At 37.5% G+C, this 14,880-nt stretch overlaps 1 protein-coding gene and 1 pseudogene across 4 annotated transcripts; one reads left to right on the forward strand and one right to left on the reverse strand.

The window, feature by feature from the left end:
• Positions 1 to 114: 114 nt before the first annotated feature.
• Positions 115 to 603, forward strand: LOC110032854 (annotated as a pseudogene).
• A 1,070-nt stretch (positions 604 to 1,673) lies between these two features.
• Positions 1,674 to 9,949, reverse strand: LOC110032857. Of its 4 annotated transcripts, none has more exons than XR_002294882.1 (5): positions 9,632 to 9,949; positions 9,461 to 9,565; positions 9,242 to 9,326; positions 8,992 to 9,135; positions 1,674 to 1,967 (listed from the first exon to the last, which is right to left on the reverse strand). XR_002294882.1 is itself a non-coding variant. In XM_020736626.1 (5 exons), the coding sequence occupies exons 2-5, from the start codon at positions 9,517 to 9,519 to the stop codon at positions 1,758 to 1,760; spliced, it is 387 nt and encodes a 128-aa protein (XP_020592285.1). In that variant the 5' UTR covers positions 9,520 to 9,539; positions 9,632 to 9,949; the 3' UTR covers positions 1,674 to 1,757. The 4 variants fall into 4 exon arrangements, 2 of the variants coding, with proteins under 2 accessions (XP_020592285.1, XP_020592284.1); XM_020736626.1 differs by having other exon boundaries at positions 8,992 to 9,024; positions 9,461 to 9,539; XM_020736625.1 differs by having other exon boundaries at positions 8,992 to 9,024.
• Between the last annotated feature and the right edge of the window lie 4,931 nt (positions 9,950 to 14,880).

Genomic DNA, 14,880 nt, shown 5'->3' on the forward strand with positions numbered 1-14,880 from the left:
AGAAAAAACAAAAAAAAGGAAATTATATATATATATATATATATATATATATATATATATATATATATGCTTTTCGACATTTGCTTCATGGTATGAAATGATGCTCATAGCTCCTCCTTCAGTTCCATCGCGCGAGAATGGTAGCAGAGAACTCCGAGGCGATGGAGCCCGAGCAGGCATCTTTAGGAGAGCATGAAAACGCTGCCGGAGGCGCTTCCGAGTTCCTCATCGATCTCCCCTCCCGTGGCTTCTTCTCCCGGGAAAGCTTAGGAGCATACGTATGTGACCACGAAACTTCTCCCCCAGAGGAGCAACTGATTAAGACAAATTCCTCGAACATATTGATTAGATCACTTCAAATTAACAAACTGAAGACCGTTGCCAAGGATGCCAAAGCTTCAGTGGAGATCACTAAAGGCAAAAGATCTGCTTCAAGACCATTGGACGGCAAACCTTCAAACAAAAGAACCAAGACTGGTGCTACTTCTAGCAGTGGTAGGCAGGAGGGATCAAGATCTGCGTTTTCTGAGAGAATGCTTCATACAATAACTGGAGAGGCTACGTGCACTTCTCAAGGAGAAAGGACTCTCACCTAAAGGATGAACTTATATCAAGCTTAAGAGATGAATCTTAGTCAAAGAATCAACATTTCTTCGCTATAAAGATAGAAATATATACTTGTTTTTGTCCAATATTTGAGTACTTTTGTAGTTTTGATTTTTTTTTTTCAATATTCTGAAACCGAAGCATGGATAAATGCTGTAGGTTACATTTTGTTTTAAAAAAATTATTTCTTTTATCGATTTTTATGTAATTTAAATATATATTTATATCTATGTGTGTGCATTCGCGCGTGCATGTCATGAAAACATGAGAAGAATATCTTTTGTTTATATGTTATTTTGAAGAATTTGATTAGTTAAAATGTCATTATTTTATTTTCTCGGAGCTTTATTCTTGTACATACTACTCTTGGTGTAATTTGAAACTCTATATGAAGGTAATGAATCATTCTTTTAGAGTTCTAATAATTGGGTTTTAAATCTTCATATGCCTGATTTTTCTACTTTGTAAGAAAAAATTGAGATCTATCAGTAGCAAAGGCATGATTCTATGTCTTAACGTCGAAGATAATCTAGTTGCTTATCATAGAGGTTCTCCTCAAAAGTTCTGATATTGTATTGTATTTTCTTCATTTTGATTATTCATTTGTTGATTTGTGGAGGTTGGATTGAAGAAAATTTTAAATTGATGTCATTACTTTTCCCCAATTGACAACCTCTTCCAAGAAATATGTGGCCTAGTATTTGTACTTATAACGAGCATACCAATTAATTCAACTTTTTGAAGTGCTTGTTGTAGAGGAGCGCCAATTTCCTCTTTGGCTTGAGGAGATTAAATATTTGTTGAAATACTTAAAAAGTTGAAATGACCATCAAAGGTCTAGAATCAACTACTTATTTGGTTTGATGAAAATGAAAATAATTAAAGCACAACATTATGTACATCTTTATTATACTTGTTTGAGTGTAGTTGCCCCAAAAAAGGTCTGCGAGCTAAGTTTCATTCTAAATAAACGAATAAGCTCCAAATCAAATCAAACATAAACAGGCAAGCTGCCGTTGTTCTCATGAAAGAAACAAAATGATTTAATCACAAACAATTCCCTTAAATAATATTCACACGTTGTTCTGATATATACACTTAAAGAAATTGACGATGACTACAAAAGTAGTCTGCAAATTCAAAAAATTTCCTTAACAATCTTTAAAATAAGTATATCCATTGTGGCAAAATGTGTCGCCACTTTCAAGCTCTATAACATAAGGCATATGATGCCATTTGCTCCTTGAATAGATGAGCCAAAATTTCAGTAAAATGCATTGAAAAAGTGAGTATTGATTGGATTTCTTGTTGGAGCTTTCCCAAGAAGTTGAGTTGAGTCTGCCTGGATTGCTTTGTAGGAGCTGTTGGTCAGAAATGGAAAATTGTTAAAATCAATGAACGCATGATTCAACTTTAAACCAAATAAGCAAAAGAGAAAAGGGGAAAGGAAAAGAAAAGCTTTTTTGATCTTTTGGTTTGAGGATAAGATTGAGGTTTTCTACTAATTATACTCTTTTTTTTTCTCCATCAACTTCCACTTCTTTTAAAAAGGAGGTTGCATTCATATTAAAGATGAATGATTGAGAATGCTATGAAACTCTTATAAGATATCATTAAAGCCCCCTACATCAGAATTTCATAACACGCAACTTTAAAGATGATTAATTATAGTTATTTACAATGTAGAGATTTTTATAGTTCAAGTAGAATGATGACTTGAAACACTCAAGTATTTCAAGAATAAACTTTACCGGTGAGAGAAACCATGATCAATAAGGTTGGATTAAATAAGGAAATTCTATGATAATGCATTGACATTATGAACATTTAGGTGATTTACGGAATAATAGTCTTAATGACCAGACTGATGCAAATTTAAGTCTTTCATATAAAAAAAAAACAAAAAAAACTAGCTAGATCTATAATGCTTAAATGAATGCATTCAGAGAAGTAAAAAACTACAATCAATGTTTTTATTGCAAAAAAAAAATTCAAACAACATTACTGATGCGTGCTAGAAAATTCACGGCGGTAGAGTAATGAATTATCGTCTTAGCGTTGCGCGAGGATTCAACACACACTCAGATAAAAATGAATCAAGCTGTGACGACACCAACGTGGAAAACCCGTAAAGAAAACCCGTAAAAGGGAAAAATCACTGGGCCTGACCTAGTTGTAAAAATCCACTATAAGTTGATGATTACAAATGTCCCTTGTCCCCAAAATTTTTGCTGTGCGGACTCCTGACGTAGCTCTATGTGCGGCGTAGGGTATTCCTGAGTTATTTTTAGTTATTTCAGGATTGATTTCAATAATCCCGAAATAACCCAGAAACAACCTGCGGTCTTTATTTTTTGGTTATTTCTGAGTTACTTTGGGATTATTGAAAATAACCCTGAAATAACTTAAAAATAACTCAGGAATACCCTGCACCGCACGTAGACCTACGTCAGGTGTCCGGACAGAAAATGCGCCCCCCTTGTCCCACAAGCGGGAAAGACTTTCTAAGTTACAATGTCGACTAACGACGTCTAGTCAGCGGTGGTCGACGAAGGTCGGCGGTGATCGACGGTATTGACGATAATCGATGCCGGGTCAGCGTGGTCGATGAAAGTCAGCGATGGCTAACGACAGTCGATGACGGTCGGCGGTGGTCGGCAAAGGGCAAGCAGAGGTCAGCGGTGATCGTTGGTGATTAACGGTGGTCGGCGGTGGTTGACAGAGGTCGGTGGTGATGGTTGACGGTCAGTGCTGGTCGACAACGATCGACGATGGCGGGGATGCTCTTGGACTTGAGCTCCTTCTCAAAGCCTCAGGTTCTCTCTTAAGCCTCTCCCTTTCATGTGAGGGGCGAGACTCTATTTATAGTGTTTTGAGTGCAATTAATGCAGGAATATGAACCATTTTGATCGGACGGTCCGGAGAGCTTCCCTTGATCATATGACGTTTGATGGACATTTGAGTGCCTTAACGATTTTGGAATTGACCAATCTTGGGCTCATTGGATTCGTCTTGTCGAGATACTCAATTTGACTATGAACTCGCTAGATTCGATATCTGTTTGACCTTTCAAATACCTCCAGAAATCCTCCAAGAGTGGTTTAATTATTTGATTTGGGCTTGATTTGACTCGGATTGGACTGACTTTTATATCATTAGGTTCGTCTCATCAAGTCGATCAGTTTGACTATAAATTTGCTGAAATCGGAGCTTTGGATGACTCTTAATCAAAGTTTGAATGTTTCTTATTTAAAAAATTGCACCGAGATTCGTGCTGGCTAATGAAAATTTGTTGGTGACGTATCAGTTGTCCCCCTATTTTCGGGCGAAATCATTTTTTTTCGTCTGAAAATATTAAGATCTTTAAAACACGCCTTCATAACTTTATATATATATATATTTATATATCATTTTTTACAAATAAAATTATTATTTATTCTAAATAGAATATTAAATTGAGCCCAGCTCAGTTGGTAGTTCATTTTTTGCCACTTTGCAGGTAGCGTGGGATCAAATCCCTCCCAACTCAATATGTATATTAATTAAACCTATGGGCCATAGCGGGGCAGGAGGCTATGGCCCGAAGCAGGGTTGAATGCTAAACGGGCCTCTGAACTCTTGGGCTAAACGCTGAACGAGCCTCTGGCCTCTGAACTCCTGGCAGCTGAACGTGCCTCTTGGGCTGAACGCTGATCTGAACTCCTGGCAGCTGAATGCTAAACGGACCGCAGCTGAACGACTGAGCAGGAATCCAAAGGGCCACAAAGCAGTCGAAATTATATAATGAACGGACCATTTAATGCTGAACGGGCTGCCACAAAGCAGTCAAAATTAATTAAAGAACGTGTCATTTAATGTTGAACGGCCCTCTGGCAGCTGAACGGGCTAAGCAGGAATCCGAGGGTCACAAAGCAGCCGAAATTAATTAACGAACGGGTCATTTAATTAATTAATTAAAGAATTCCAAGGTCCACGATTGCAGCATGATTTAAATAAAAAATAGACATTTAAATGTATATTTTTTAAGTCACAAAATGTGAAGAGTTTTTTTTATTAATTTATTTTTTAATTAATTTCAATCATAAAAAAAAAAATTTAAAGGCTAAAAAATTGAAGGAATATGAAATGAAAAGTTTTTTTTTAATAAATAACTATTTTTTTAATGACTAATTAATTTTATCATGAATATGAGGGGTTTTTCAGCGAGAGGAGAAAAAAGGTGGAGTCCCTGTCCCTGCCTAGAAGGTGATCCGGGATTTCCCAAAAGAAGAAAGTCATCCTCGTCTTGCGTAGCAGGCAAGCAACGAGATCTTCTTTCTCGTTGCGGCGAAGAGTTGTGGTGAAGTGTTGCGGCAAAAGATTGCGGCGAAGAGTTGCGACGAAAAGTTGCGGCGAAATGTTACGGTGAAGTGTTGCGGCGAAACGTTACGGCGAAGACTTGCGACAAAACGTTTCGGCGAAGACTTGCGACAAAACGTTGCGGCGGAGCATCTCGGCAGGGTGCCGCGGCGACGCTTTGCGGCGGGGCATTGTGACCACGCGACACTTTGTGGTGGAGTGTCGCATATTCCAGAGGAAACTCTCGTGCTGCTCTAGCACGTTATGAAAGTGATGAAGAAATGATGTAGTTTTCTCGCCTCGCCATGAGGAGGAAATTTTCATGCTTATGTGGTGGTGATATCTGGAGACCCCTTGATGATCATCAGAAATACTGAAATTTTAGGAAAGCGATGCCGACTCTAATTGAAGATGAACTGATTTGTTGTAGCCCTTGTACATATATATGTTGGTATTTGTAGCATTTTTATTCATCTGATGTGACAATTGTAAATGATAACAATATATTTTTTTGTTGCTTCCAAGGTTGTTGTGGTTTCTTAATTGTGCAAAGTTCTTCTGAAACTCGTAGTCTTCTGAGGAATGTTTATGCACTTGTGTCTTCTGAGGCTTGTAGCCTTCTGAGGTCTTTGATGTACCTGTGCCTTCTGAGGCTTGTAGCCTTTTGAGATTTTTGAGTGGAGATTCTGTCAAACACTTGCTCTCATGGAGTCTTTCTAGTGAGGACCCTGTTCAAAACTAGCTTCCCATCGAGACTTGCCTCTTGGGCTCGCCTTCCAGGGATATGGTAGCTTCTCATTGAGTCTTGCCACTTGGGCTTGATTTTTAGGCGTACCATATCTTCCCGTCGAGTTTTGCCTCATGGGCTCGACTTTTAGGGGTATAACTTCTCATCCTCAAGGGGGTCTTATACACAAAAATCTTTCATGAGAAAATAAGAAAATTTCATTGAAATTATAAGAAAATTTCATTGAAATGATATTTTAAAGTAACATAAAAATTTTTCTAAAATAAAATTAAGAGTTTATAAGTTAGTCTTTTATTCAGATAATATGAATTGTAGTTATACTTCTCATTCGATAACTCCAACAGTTATCTTTTGGTTCCCCTCACATTGTTCTTGCAAGTAGAGATCTAGGTAATCTTTCTGTATTAGATGTTCAATTTCTTCCTTTAATTGAAAATATTTTTCTGTTAAATATCCTTTTGCATCGTAGAAATGACAATATTGAGACTGGTCTCCACCATCTGAATTTCTTAAAGACTTTGGCCACTTGACAGTCTCTTCATCCTTGATTGTCATTAAGATGTTAACACGTGACATGTTGAGTGGCGTGTATTCTTTTTCTGATCGTTGCTCACGATTCCCTTGTGGCCTAAACTTTTTTCGTTGTGAGAATTGATTGGTATCCCCAACGTTATTCTTGCGCTTGCCCCCCAATCGCTCAAATTGTTCCTTATGAGCAATGATGACCTCATCTGCAGAGATTCGTGCCTCAACACGGTGAACAAGGTCAGCATAAGAATGAACCATCTCCCGCATCAATGATGAGTAGAAAGGTCCTAGGCGGAGCCCCCCAAGGAAGACTCCTCTTAGTAACTCTGGATCTACTCCCGGGATCTGCTGGGCTTCAGTAGAAAACCTGCGGAAGTAATCCTTCAATAATTCTCCTTCGCTTTGACGAATTCCCGAGAGATGGGATGAATCCTTGATGATCCGTCGGTTTGCTACAAACTGTTCTACAAACAGTATGGCAAGCTCATTAAAGGTGTTTACCGTGCCCCATGATAGAGAGTAGAATCAGGTTCGAGCTTGTCCTTTAAGAGTAGCCAGGAAAACCTGACACAGAAGTGCATCAGAGGCACGCTGAATGTGCATGATAGTTCAATAATGATTAATATGTTCGTATGGGTCGGTTATCTCTTCATATGTATCGATGTTTGGAAACTTGAAGCCTGTTGGGATGGGGGTGTTGGTGGACCGCATCCACTAAGAGAGAGGATTCATGTATGTTGCAGTGAGTGTAGAAACGATCCTTTTTCTCTAGGGGAAACTCTTCCCGGACGAGGCGTCATAGTTCTTTACGAATGACATCACCTGAAATGATAGGAAGATGTGGCGATGTCGGATGAGTTGCACGAGATGGATGAGTGGAACTTGCGGTATCTAGGAGTTCAACATCAAGTCCTGACAGGGGATGTGTTCCTTCTTGAGGAGACGGGCTAGTACGAGTTCCTTCGAGCGGTATGTTTCTCATACATTACGGAGTTAATGGTGTAGGTAGCGGTTGTTGAGCCCCACGTAGGAGCTGTAGGATTTCTAGTTGAGAATCCTCCATTCTACGCATTCCTATAGAAAGACCTGAAACACCTTCGTTGGCAGGATAACATCTTCTAGGGCGGGAAGATGAAGAAGCATGCCTCCCTTGGCTTCGTGACTGCTCCCTCGAACAATTGGTGTTGGAGTGGGATGCTCCGTTGTCACGAACATTGTGTCTGGTGGCCATGTAGTAAACCGCGTAAGTGCTTTAGTTGTAGGATTGAAACTTTCCCACAGATGGCGCCAAACTGATGCGTGCTAGAAAATTCGCGGCGGTAGAGTAAAGGATTATCGTCTTAGCTTTGCACGAAAATTCAGCACACACTCAGATGAAAATGAATCAAGCTGTAATAACACCAAAAGTTTTTACGTGGAAAACCCGTAAAAAGGGAAAAACCACGGGGCCTGGCCCAGTTGTAAAAATCATCCTACAGGCAGGAAGGGCTACTAGCTTTCTAAGTTACAATGTCGACTAACGACGTCTAGTCAGCGGTGGTCGACGGAGGTCGGCGGTGATCGAATGTGATCGACTGTAATTGATGACGGTCAGTGGTGATCGGTGGAGGGCAACCGTAACCAGAGGTCAGCGGTGATCGGTGGTGATTAACGGTGGCCGACAGTGGTTGACAGAGGTCGGCGGTGATGTTCGACGGTCAGTGGTGGTCGACGACTATCGATGATGACATGGATGATCTTGGACTTGAGCTCCTTCTCAAAGCCTCAAGTTCTCTTAAGCCTCTCCCTTTCATGTGAGGAGTGATACTCTATTTATAGTGTTTTGAGTGCAATTAATGCAGGAATGTGAAACATTTTAATCAGATGGTCCAAAGAGCTTCCCTTGATCAGATGACGTTTGATGGACATTTGAGTGTCTTAACAATGTTGGAATTGACCAATCTTGGGCTCATTGGATTTATCTTGTCGAGATTCTCGATTTGACTATGAACTCGCTAGATTCGACATCCGTTTGACCTTTCAAATGCCTCTGGAAATCCTCCAAGAGTGGTTTAATGATTTGATCTGGGCTTGATTTGACTTGAATTAGACTGACTTTTATATCATTAGGTCCGTCTCATCAATCCGATCAGTTTGACTATAATTTTGTTGAAATCGGAGCTCTGGATGACTCTTAATCGAAGTATGAATGTTTCTTGTTTAAAAAATTACACCGAGATTTGTGCTGACTGATGAAAATTTGTTGGTGACGTGTCAATTACTTAACTCGATATCATCTTAAACGTCTATGGAAGAATCATCACAGACATTAGTATCATCCCTGTCTCATCCTTTTGCTAGGAAATGACTCTAATAGTTCTGCAGTTTTAAGAGAATATGTAAAAATTATGACACGAGAGTGCAGTAATTGGATGTGTTATTACAGAAGTAACAACTCAATTTATGGGAAAAAGAAGCACCTCAGTGGCCTTCCACAGCTCACACGTTTTTCCTTTCCTTTGTGATTCCAATTACTTTGAATCATAAAATATTCATGGAATTCAGAATCTGTCTCAAGGGATCGAAAATGAGAAAATTTGATCATGAAACAGTAAACTGAAAATGACTAGTAGCAATTCTTGGCTTTAATTCTTATATTTAAGACTTCTGATCGGATGTGCCAGAAAGCTCAATGAGCTTAAACATGTCTACCTTGAGCCGCATGTTAAAATAGCATTCAAGTTTAACATGAAAAAACTTCAATTGAAATAGTGTATCAATTCAAAAATTACCTTGTGTTTCTTAGCACAGATAAACTGCAACTGCTATAAAGACAGGACGGTTGAAGTCAGTTTTTGCTCTGTGAGAGGCTGGTAATGCAGCTAAAAATCTATCTTTGTAGCTGAAAGTAGTGGGCATATAGTAAATATGTAATTCTAAGTATGCAAAAAATCAAACATAATGAGCCGGAAGCATTGGATTAAGCTTGTTAGAATGCACAACAAAAAGAGTAAACTTGAAGCAGAAAAGACAATTGCTCACAGAGATAATCCCTTCTGCACAAACGAAAGAAATAAGCCTCACGCAACCGAACTGGATCACATGCTCCCAAACATCTACCCTTGCCCTGCAGAAGAATCCAAGTGTCAAAGGCTGATTTTAGCTTTCCAACTAAAATTAAACACACACAAAATCCAATCTAAGAGAAGAAGATAGTGTTTAAGAGAAAAAACAAAAATAAAAGAGAAGAAAGAAACTAACTTGGCTACAATCTTGTTCTGCATTGCATTGAAACATCTAATATAAGCCTTTTCAGACATTCCGTTCAACCAAATTGCCGCTGAACGATCAAAGATCATTTGCAACCTATAAATAAACTTCCATCATTCTCAACTTAAATGATTCAGAGGGCAAACAGTCCTCAATTCGTACCTAGAAGAAATGATTTCCAAGAAAACAATTGCTTTCACGACCTCCCCTGTTGATATGAAGTAAAGTGCCAATTATAACTCACAAACTGTTAGATGGAAAAGCCGAAATGAGGTGCTTAGCACTCCCGTGATCGAGGAATCAGACTGAACGTCGGATAGACGGCGGATCTCCTAGCCTTAAAGATGAGAGCCTTTGACTTGGAGTGGCGTAGCCTGGCGGCGATAGAAGAGATATCCATGGATGCTGACAATAGATATCTGAGAAAAATGCGAGTTTTGCTTCACAGGTGCCTGTTGCGAATTTTAGGTTCTCTGGCAACGAATTTAGACCCGGATTTAGGCTCAGGGCCCCTTTGGGCAGCTTGAAAATGCAGCCTCAGTGTTTGTTTCTGTGAGTTTTTAAAAACTGTGTTTCCTAATTTCTATTACACGCGGATCGCGGGAGGCTCCCACGGTCTGGCGTTTCCTTCAGCATTTGATGTTGTTGCCCCTGTTTGCGTTTGCCTTCCTCCCGACTCTGCTCAAAAACCCTCGCCCACTTCCCCTTCCTCCTGGCTCCGCCCAAAAACCCTCATTATCAAAACCCTCCCCGTCGCTTCCTCTCACAAAGAGAAACTTATCTCCCCTGGTTACACAACTCTTTCGTCTCCGCCTTCCGCCTTGCCCAAGGTACAGTAGCTCTCCTTTACTGACCAGTGTAAATTGCATTTTAATGATTTTTTTATTTTGCAAGTTGTTACTCTTTATTCTTGCCCGATGGCCACTGTATCTTCTCAGGAAATCGATTGCTTAATTTTTAGCTGTGTAATTTTTGGAATTATGATGTACAATTCCTCTAATGTTGGACAAAGATTGTTGGGCTTCTTTAATCTTGCCCGATAGCTACTGTATCTTCGTAGTTTATTGGGCTTCTTATCTAGTTGAGACCTAGAATTTTAGAGGGATTTAAGGGGGTTTACAAGTATAACACTTAAGAGTTTCTTCCTTAAATATCAAATATCCAAACCTTCAACGCAATGAGATAATCCATCTTGTAAGAGAAGATGTATTTCACCGAGAAATTGAGTGGTATGTATGTAAAACTTTCTTAAATTTACCATGTTATAGCTTTAACGCAATGAGATAATCCATCTCATTTTTCATTAGCTTATGCATATCATTTGGGGTTAGTTTTATTAAACCTTAGTTTTACAATGAAATTAAAACTCAGGTCACAGTTTAGAAATAAGAACATAATAGGAATGAAAGCATGTATTTGGATCTGTACAATTAAATTGGCTTGAGTGGTATGTTCTGCTTTAACATTATTAGTGCCTAACTATAGATTAGTTCTGTACAACATCTGAGCAATCAAGTGCTTTGTCATATCCCTCATATCCAATCCACTCCAAGTCTTACATGCAGATTTCATCTCTGCTTTGCCATCTTCGAGCTATGTGCTTGAAATTTGTTCACTAATCTCAACATGGTGTTGCTTTAGCTTTCCTATCTTTTTTTCTCTTTTCAATGATGAGTTCAAGGTGCAACTACAAACATTTCTCTCTTGAATTGGACACCAAATTATTTATTCAACTAAATTTTTTTTGCAAATAAGCTGTTTATAAAATGCACAAACCAAACAGTAAAACAGAACAGGGGCAAAATGATCATTTATCCAGAATTAACTGTTTTACTTATCCAGAACATGGGCAAAATGATCATTTATCCAGAATTAACTGTTTTCCAGACGCACAAACCAAACAGTAAGACAGCTTATCTGGATCAGCTGCTCATCAGCAAATTATCAGGATACTCATCAGCAAATTAGAAGCTGGATAAGCTGCAACTGCCCCAAACAGACCCAAATCTGCTAGACAATCAGTTTGGACAAATTAAAGCCGTGGTTTTGATAAATCTGGGAAGAGCGAGGAGAAGTGCGAACAGGCTTACCTTCTTCAATCCTTGATTTTTTCAGGGAGGAGCTGAGCTGAGGGAGGAGAACATGGGAGTTTTTGTGGTCTCAACACGTACGTGGGAACAAAAGCAAAGGGAAGCAAGCATGTGGGAACAAAAGCATTGGAAATTCTTCCACTCCTTTCTATTCTAAATTCTAATGTAAATTATAAAATGGTAGCCTACCACCCACTCAAAAGATTGAAATTTAAAATAAATACACTATTTCTTTATATTAGCCAAATCTTATTTAATTCTTAATAAATTTATAATAAAATTCGTATAGAAACTTTCATGTAATCCATTTACCAACCACAAATATTGATGAAGCATTTGTAATACACGTTTTTATTAATGAGAGAACATGTAGAGCAACACTATAAGTATTTCTATAAATTTTTTAATTTTTAGTATTTGCTAGCACATTAAGTACTTGAAGGAGCTTTATTATGCTTCTTAAGGAGCATTTTAACAAGCTTGGAAAATTAAATTTCAAGGGCTCAATTTGTTATTAGTTTTGTTTTTACTTTTGCTTTTAACAATATGCTTGTCTAGTATGTTATTTTACAAGTTTTTTTTAAATAATGTCGGGAATATTTTGGTTGGAGGAGTTGTCCGTAAGAAGCTGTCGGTCACCGGAATTGAAATCTTGTTGCCGCTTTGGAAGGACATTTTAATGTTTAGAAAAATATGAAATCAAACCGACCCCATATTTTTTATAGTTTAAATGAAAGAGCGTTGTACCTCAAAGCCTGTGTCTATCCCGAATGATAAACACAAGACTTGAGGATGATGCTCAATCAAGTAAATTGAGAAATATATGAAGTTCGTTTGGTCTGCAAAACTGTTCTATTTGCTAACAATTTCTCCTATTTATTATGAAGAATTAAATAGGGTTTATATTAAGCTGAGTTCGGAAAAAACTTCCTATAAGGGCAAGCCCCTATAATTAATTACATCTTAAATGACCGAAGTCATCTAAGAAAACTCTCGATAAAAATAAGGAAATATTATCTTTAAGGATTTTAAAAGGATAGGACTTTTCAACGATATCAAACAAAGATGTGTGAAATGGGATTGACTCAAATTTGAAGCATTTTTGTTTTTGGAATCCAAAGGAGAAATAACTAGAGGATGTCATTGATCCGAAGGAGAACCTTAGTGACTTCCTGGTCTATCCTATGGGTTGGCTTTAATTTTGAGGATAAATATTTAAGTGTTTCATCCTGCCAATTTTATTTGTTAGGGCTTACATTTGTGTGAAACGATCGCACAAATAACCTAAAAGATGTGAGGATTTAGGTCATGAAGGACGACAACCTCAGAATCCTAAGGCGAGTTAGGGCTTAGATTGCACAACATAATTGTGCAAATGCCTAAATATAAGGTGAGGATTTATGTTGCATAAATAAACAACCTCGAAGTCTTACAGATTTGTTGTTTAATTCTAAGGAAGGAATGATTTAGCTGGGGAAGACATATTTTGCTGTTGAAGATGGCCACGCTGCCCACCATGCTAGCTCCAAGCTCCTTGCCGTGATGAGTTTGAGTTTTCTAGGATGATGTCAAATCAGGTGGCCCTATGGTTGAAGTTCTTTAAATTTTATGGGGCATGTTAAAGTTGATTAGAGCAACATCGGTTAAGATCCCATGGTTCCCTTGTTCCGACACAACTATTTTCTATTGGATTCACTTAGTCCAAATGAATTTATTAAACTCAACTTAATGAGTTCCATAATTTCTTTTGGACCGTGGGAAGTCTCGTTAGCAACCATAGGTTACTTCCTCTGAGGGATTCCCGATCATCTGATAGAGATGTCTTAATTTAGTTGTAGTTGTTGTTTTGTGTGATGTTTGTGATTAAATTTTGAGTTGTTTTATATTTTAAATGTTGTGGAGGTGATTTTCATCTTGGTTGATTTTAGTTTTAGTTTTCATTTTGGTTTTGTGGCTATCCTGACAGCTTTAGTTTTCATGCAGAGTGACATCATTGTTTAGCATACAAGTTTGTGTCAGCAACAAAAGTACAGTATGAAAGTACAAGAAATATGACACTGTAAACTGTAAAAACGTACCTGACGAGTCTTCTCATTCCACGACCTGAAACTCAAAATGCACGTCAGAACATTTTATGTAAAGCAGAAGAAGTAAGGTTTTAGTGACCTTCTTAACCCTAGGTCACATCTTGGTGGGTGTCTATGGGTTTAATTAAGGATGATTTTTGTTAAGTAAAATATATTAAGTAATAGACCTCTGAGGTATCCAACAGGTCTAGAGGATGAAGCAAGTCCATGCTCTCGTCTCACTACCTGGTAAAAAGTCTCGAGCTCATTTTAAACTTATTATGTTGCTTAATAATTCATCATATAAAAATACTTTTAATGCTCAGTGAACATTGATGTTTCAATTATCCCTATGAGTAAGGTAATTATCACTTGTGATTTAATTTGAGGATTATGGAGTGAGGACCATTAAAGGGGCAAGTTAATGTTATCAAGGCACTCAGCCAACTTTTTAATTTGGGCTTGTAGTGTTTGAAAGATGTTCAATTTTAAACTATGTTCTCTTTTCTAATCCTCATTTAACCAAATTTGACTTAGCCTAGGTCACTACTAAGCCCTTAAGATTTTGGTAGATCTCTTTGTTATTATTTTTTTTGAAAGTGATTGAATTTTAAGTGATGATGATTCATTTTTGAAAGTCATTTGAACATCAAATAGGGTTGTTAAATTGGTGAGTTATCAACACCCAAAATCATACCCCTAAGTTTGGGATCATTTGGTTGACTAGACTTCCAAATTTTAATAATTTAAGGAAATTACAAATTTATCCCTTGATTATAGAAAGAGTGACGTTGGTTTCTACCAATTAATTTTCTTGTGTTCAATCATCCAAAAAAGTTAGTTAAAATTAGTGGTTACCCTTTTACCTCCTTGAATTAAGCCTAAATTTTAATTAAGACTAAATTTAAAAAATTACATTTTTGCCCCTAAGACTCTAATACTTCATAATTTATCAAATTTAATCCAAATGAATTTGAAATTTTTATCCCACCTCACTCATGGTTCAAATAAAACATTAGAGGAGAAAATATGATTTTTCAAATTTTAATTTAATTTACATATTTATTTTTATGTAAAAATAGGATTTTTTTCAAAGAAAATTCCATAACTTGACCAAGGCAAAGCCTAATCTCTTAAAATTTTTACTGGAGGTAGAATTAGACCAGAGAATCATTTGGATAAAATTTCATTTTTATTAAGTTTTATTTGAATTATTAAAATTGTTTCAAGTTATGGAGTGTTTATTAATTATAAA

Source organism: Phalaenopsis equestris, unplaced genomic scaffold (genome assembly GCF_001263595.1).
Source record: "Phalaenopsis equestris unplaced genomic scaffold, ASM126359v1 Scaffold001039, whole genome shotgun sequence".
In the NCBI taxonomy this organism is placed as follows: domain Eukaryota; kingdom Viridiplantae; phylum Streptophyta; class Magnoliopsida; order Asparagales; family Orchidaceae; genus Phalaenopsis; species Phalaenopsis equestris.

Coding starts and splice junctions, on each gene's coding strand:
- LOC110032857 (XM_020736625.1), bottom strand. CDS start 9,558: ATGATCTTTGATCGTTCAGCGGCAATTTGGTTGAACGGAATGTCTGAA. Junction 9,327..9,460: donor CAGAACAAGATTGTAGCCAA/GTTAGTTTCTTT, acceptor ATTCTTCTGCAG/GGCAAGGGTAGATGTTTGGG. Junction 9,025..9,241: donor GTGCAGAAGGGATTATCTCT/GTGAGCAATTGT, acceptor CTGTCTTTATAG/CAGTTGCAGTTTATCTGTGC.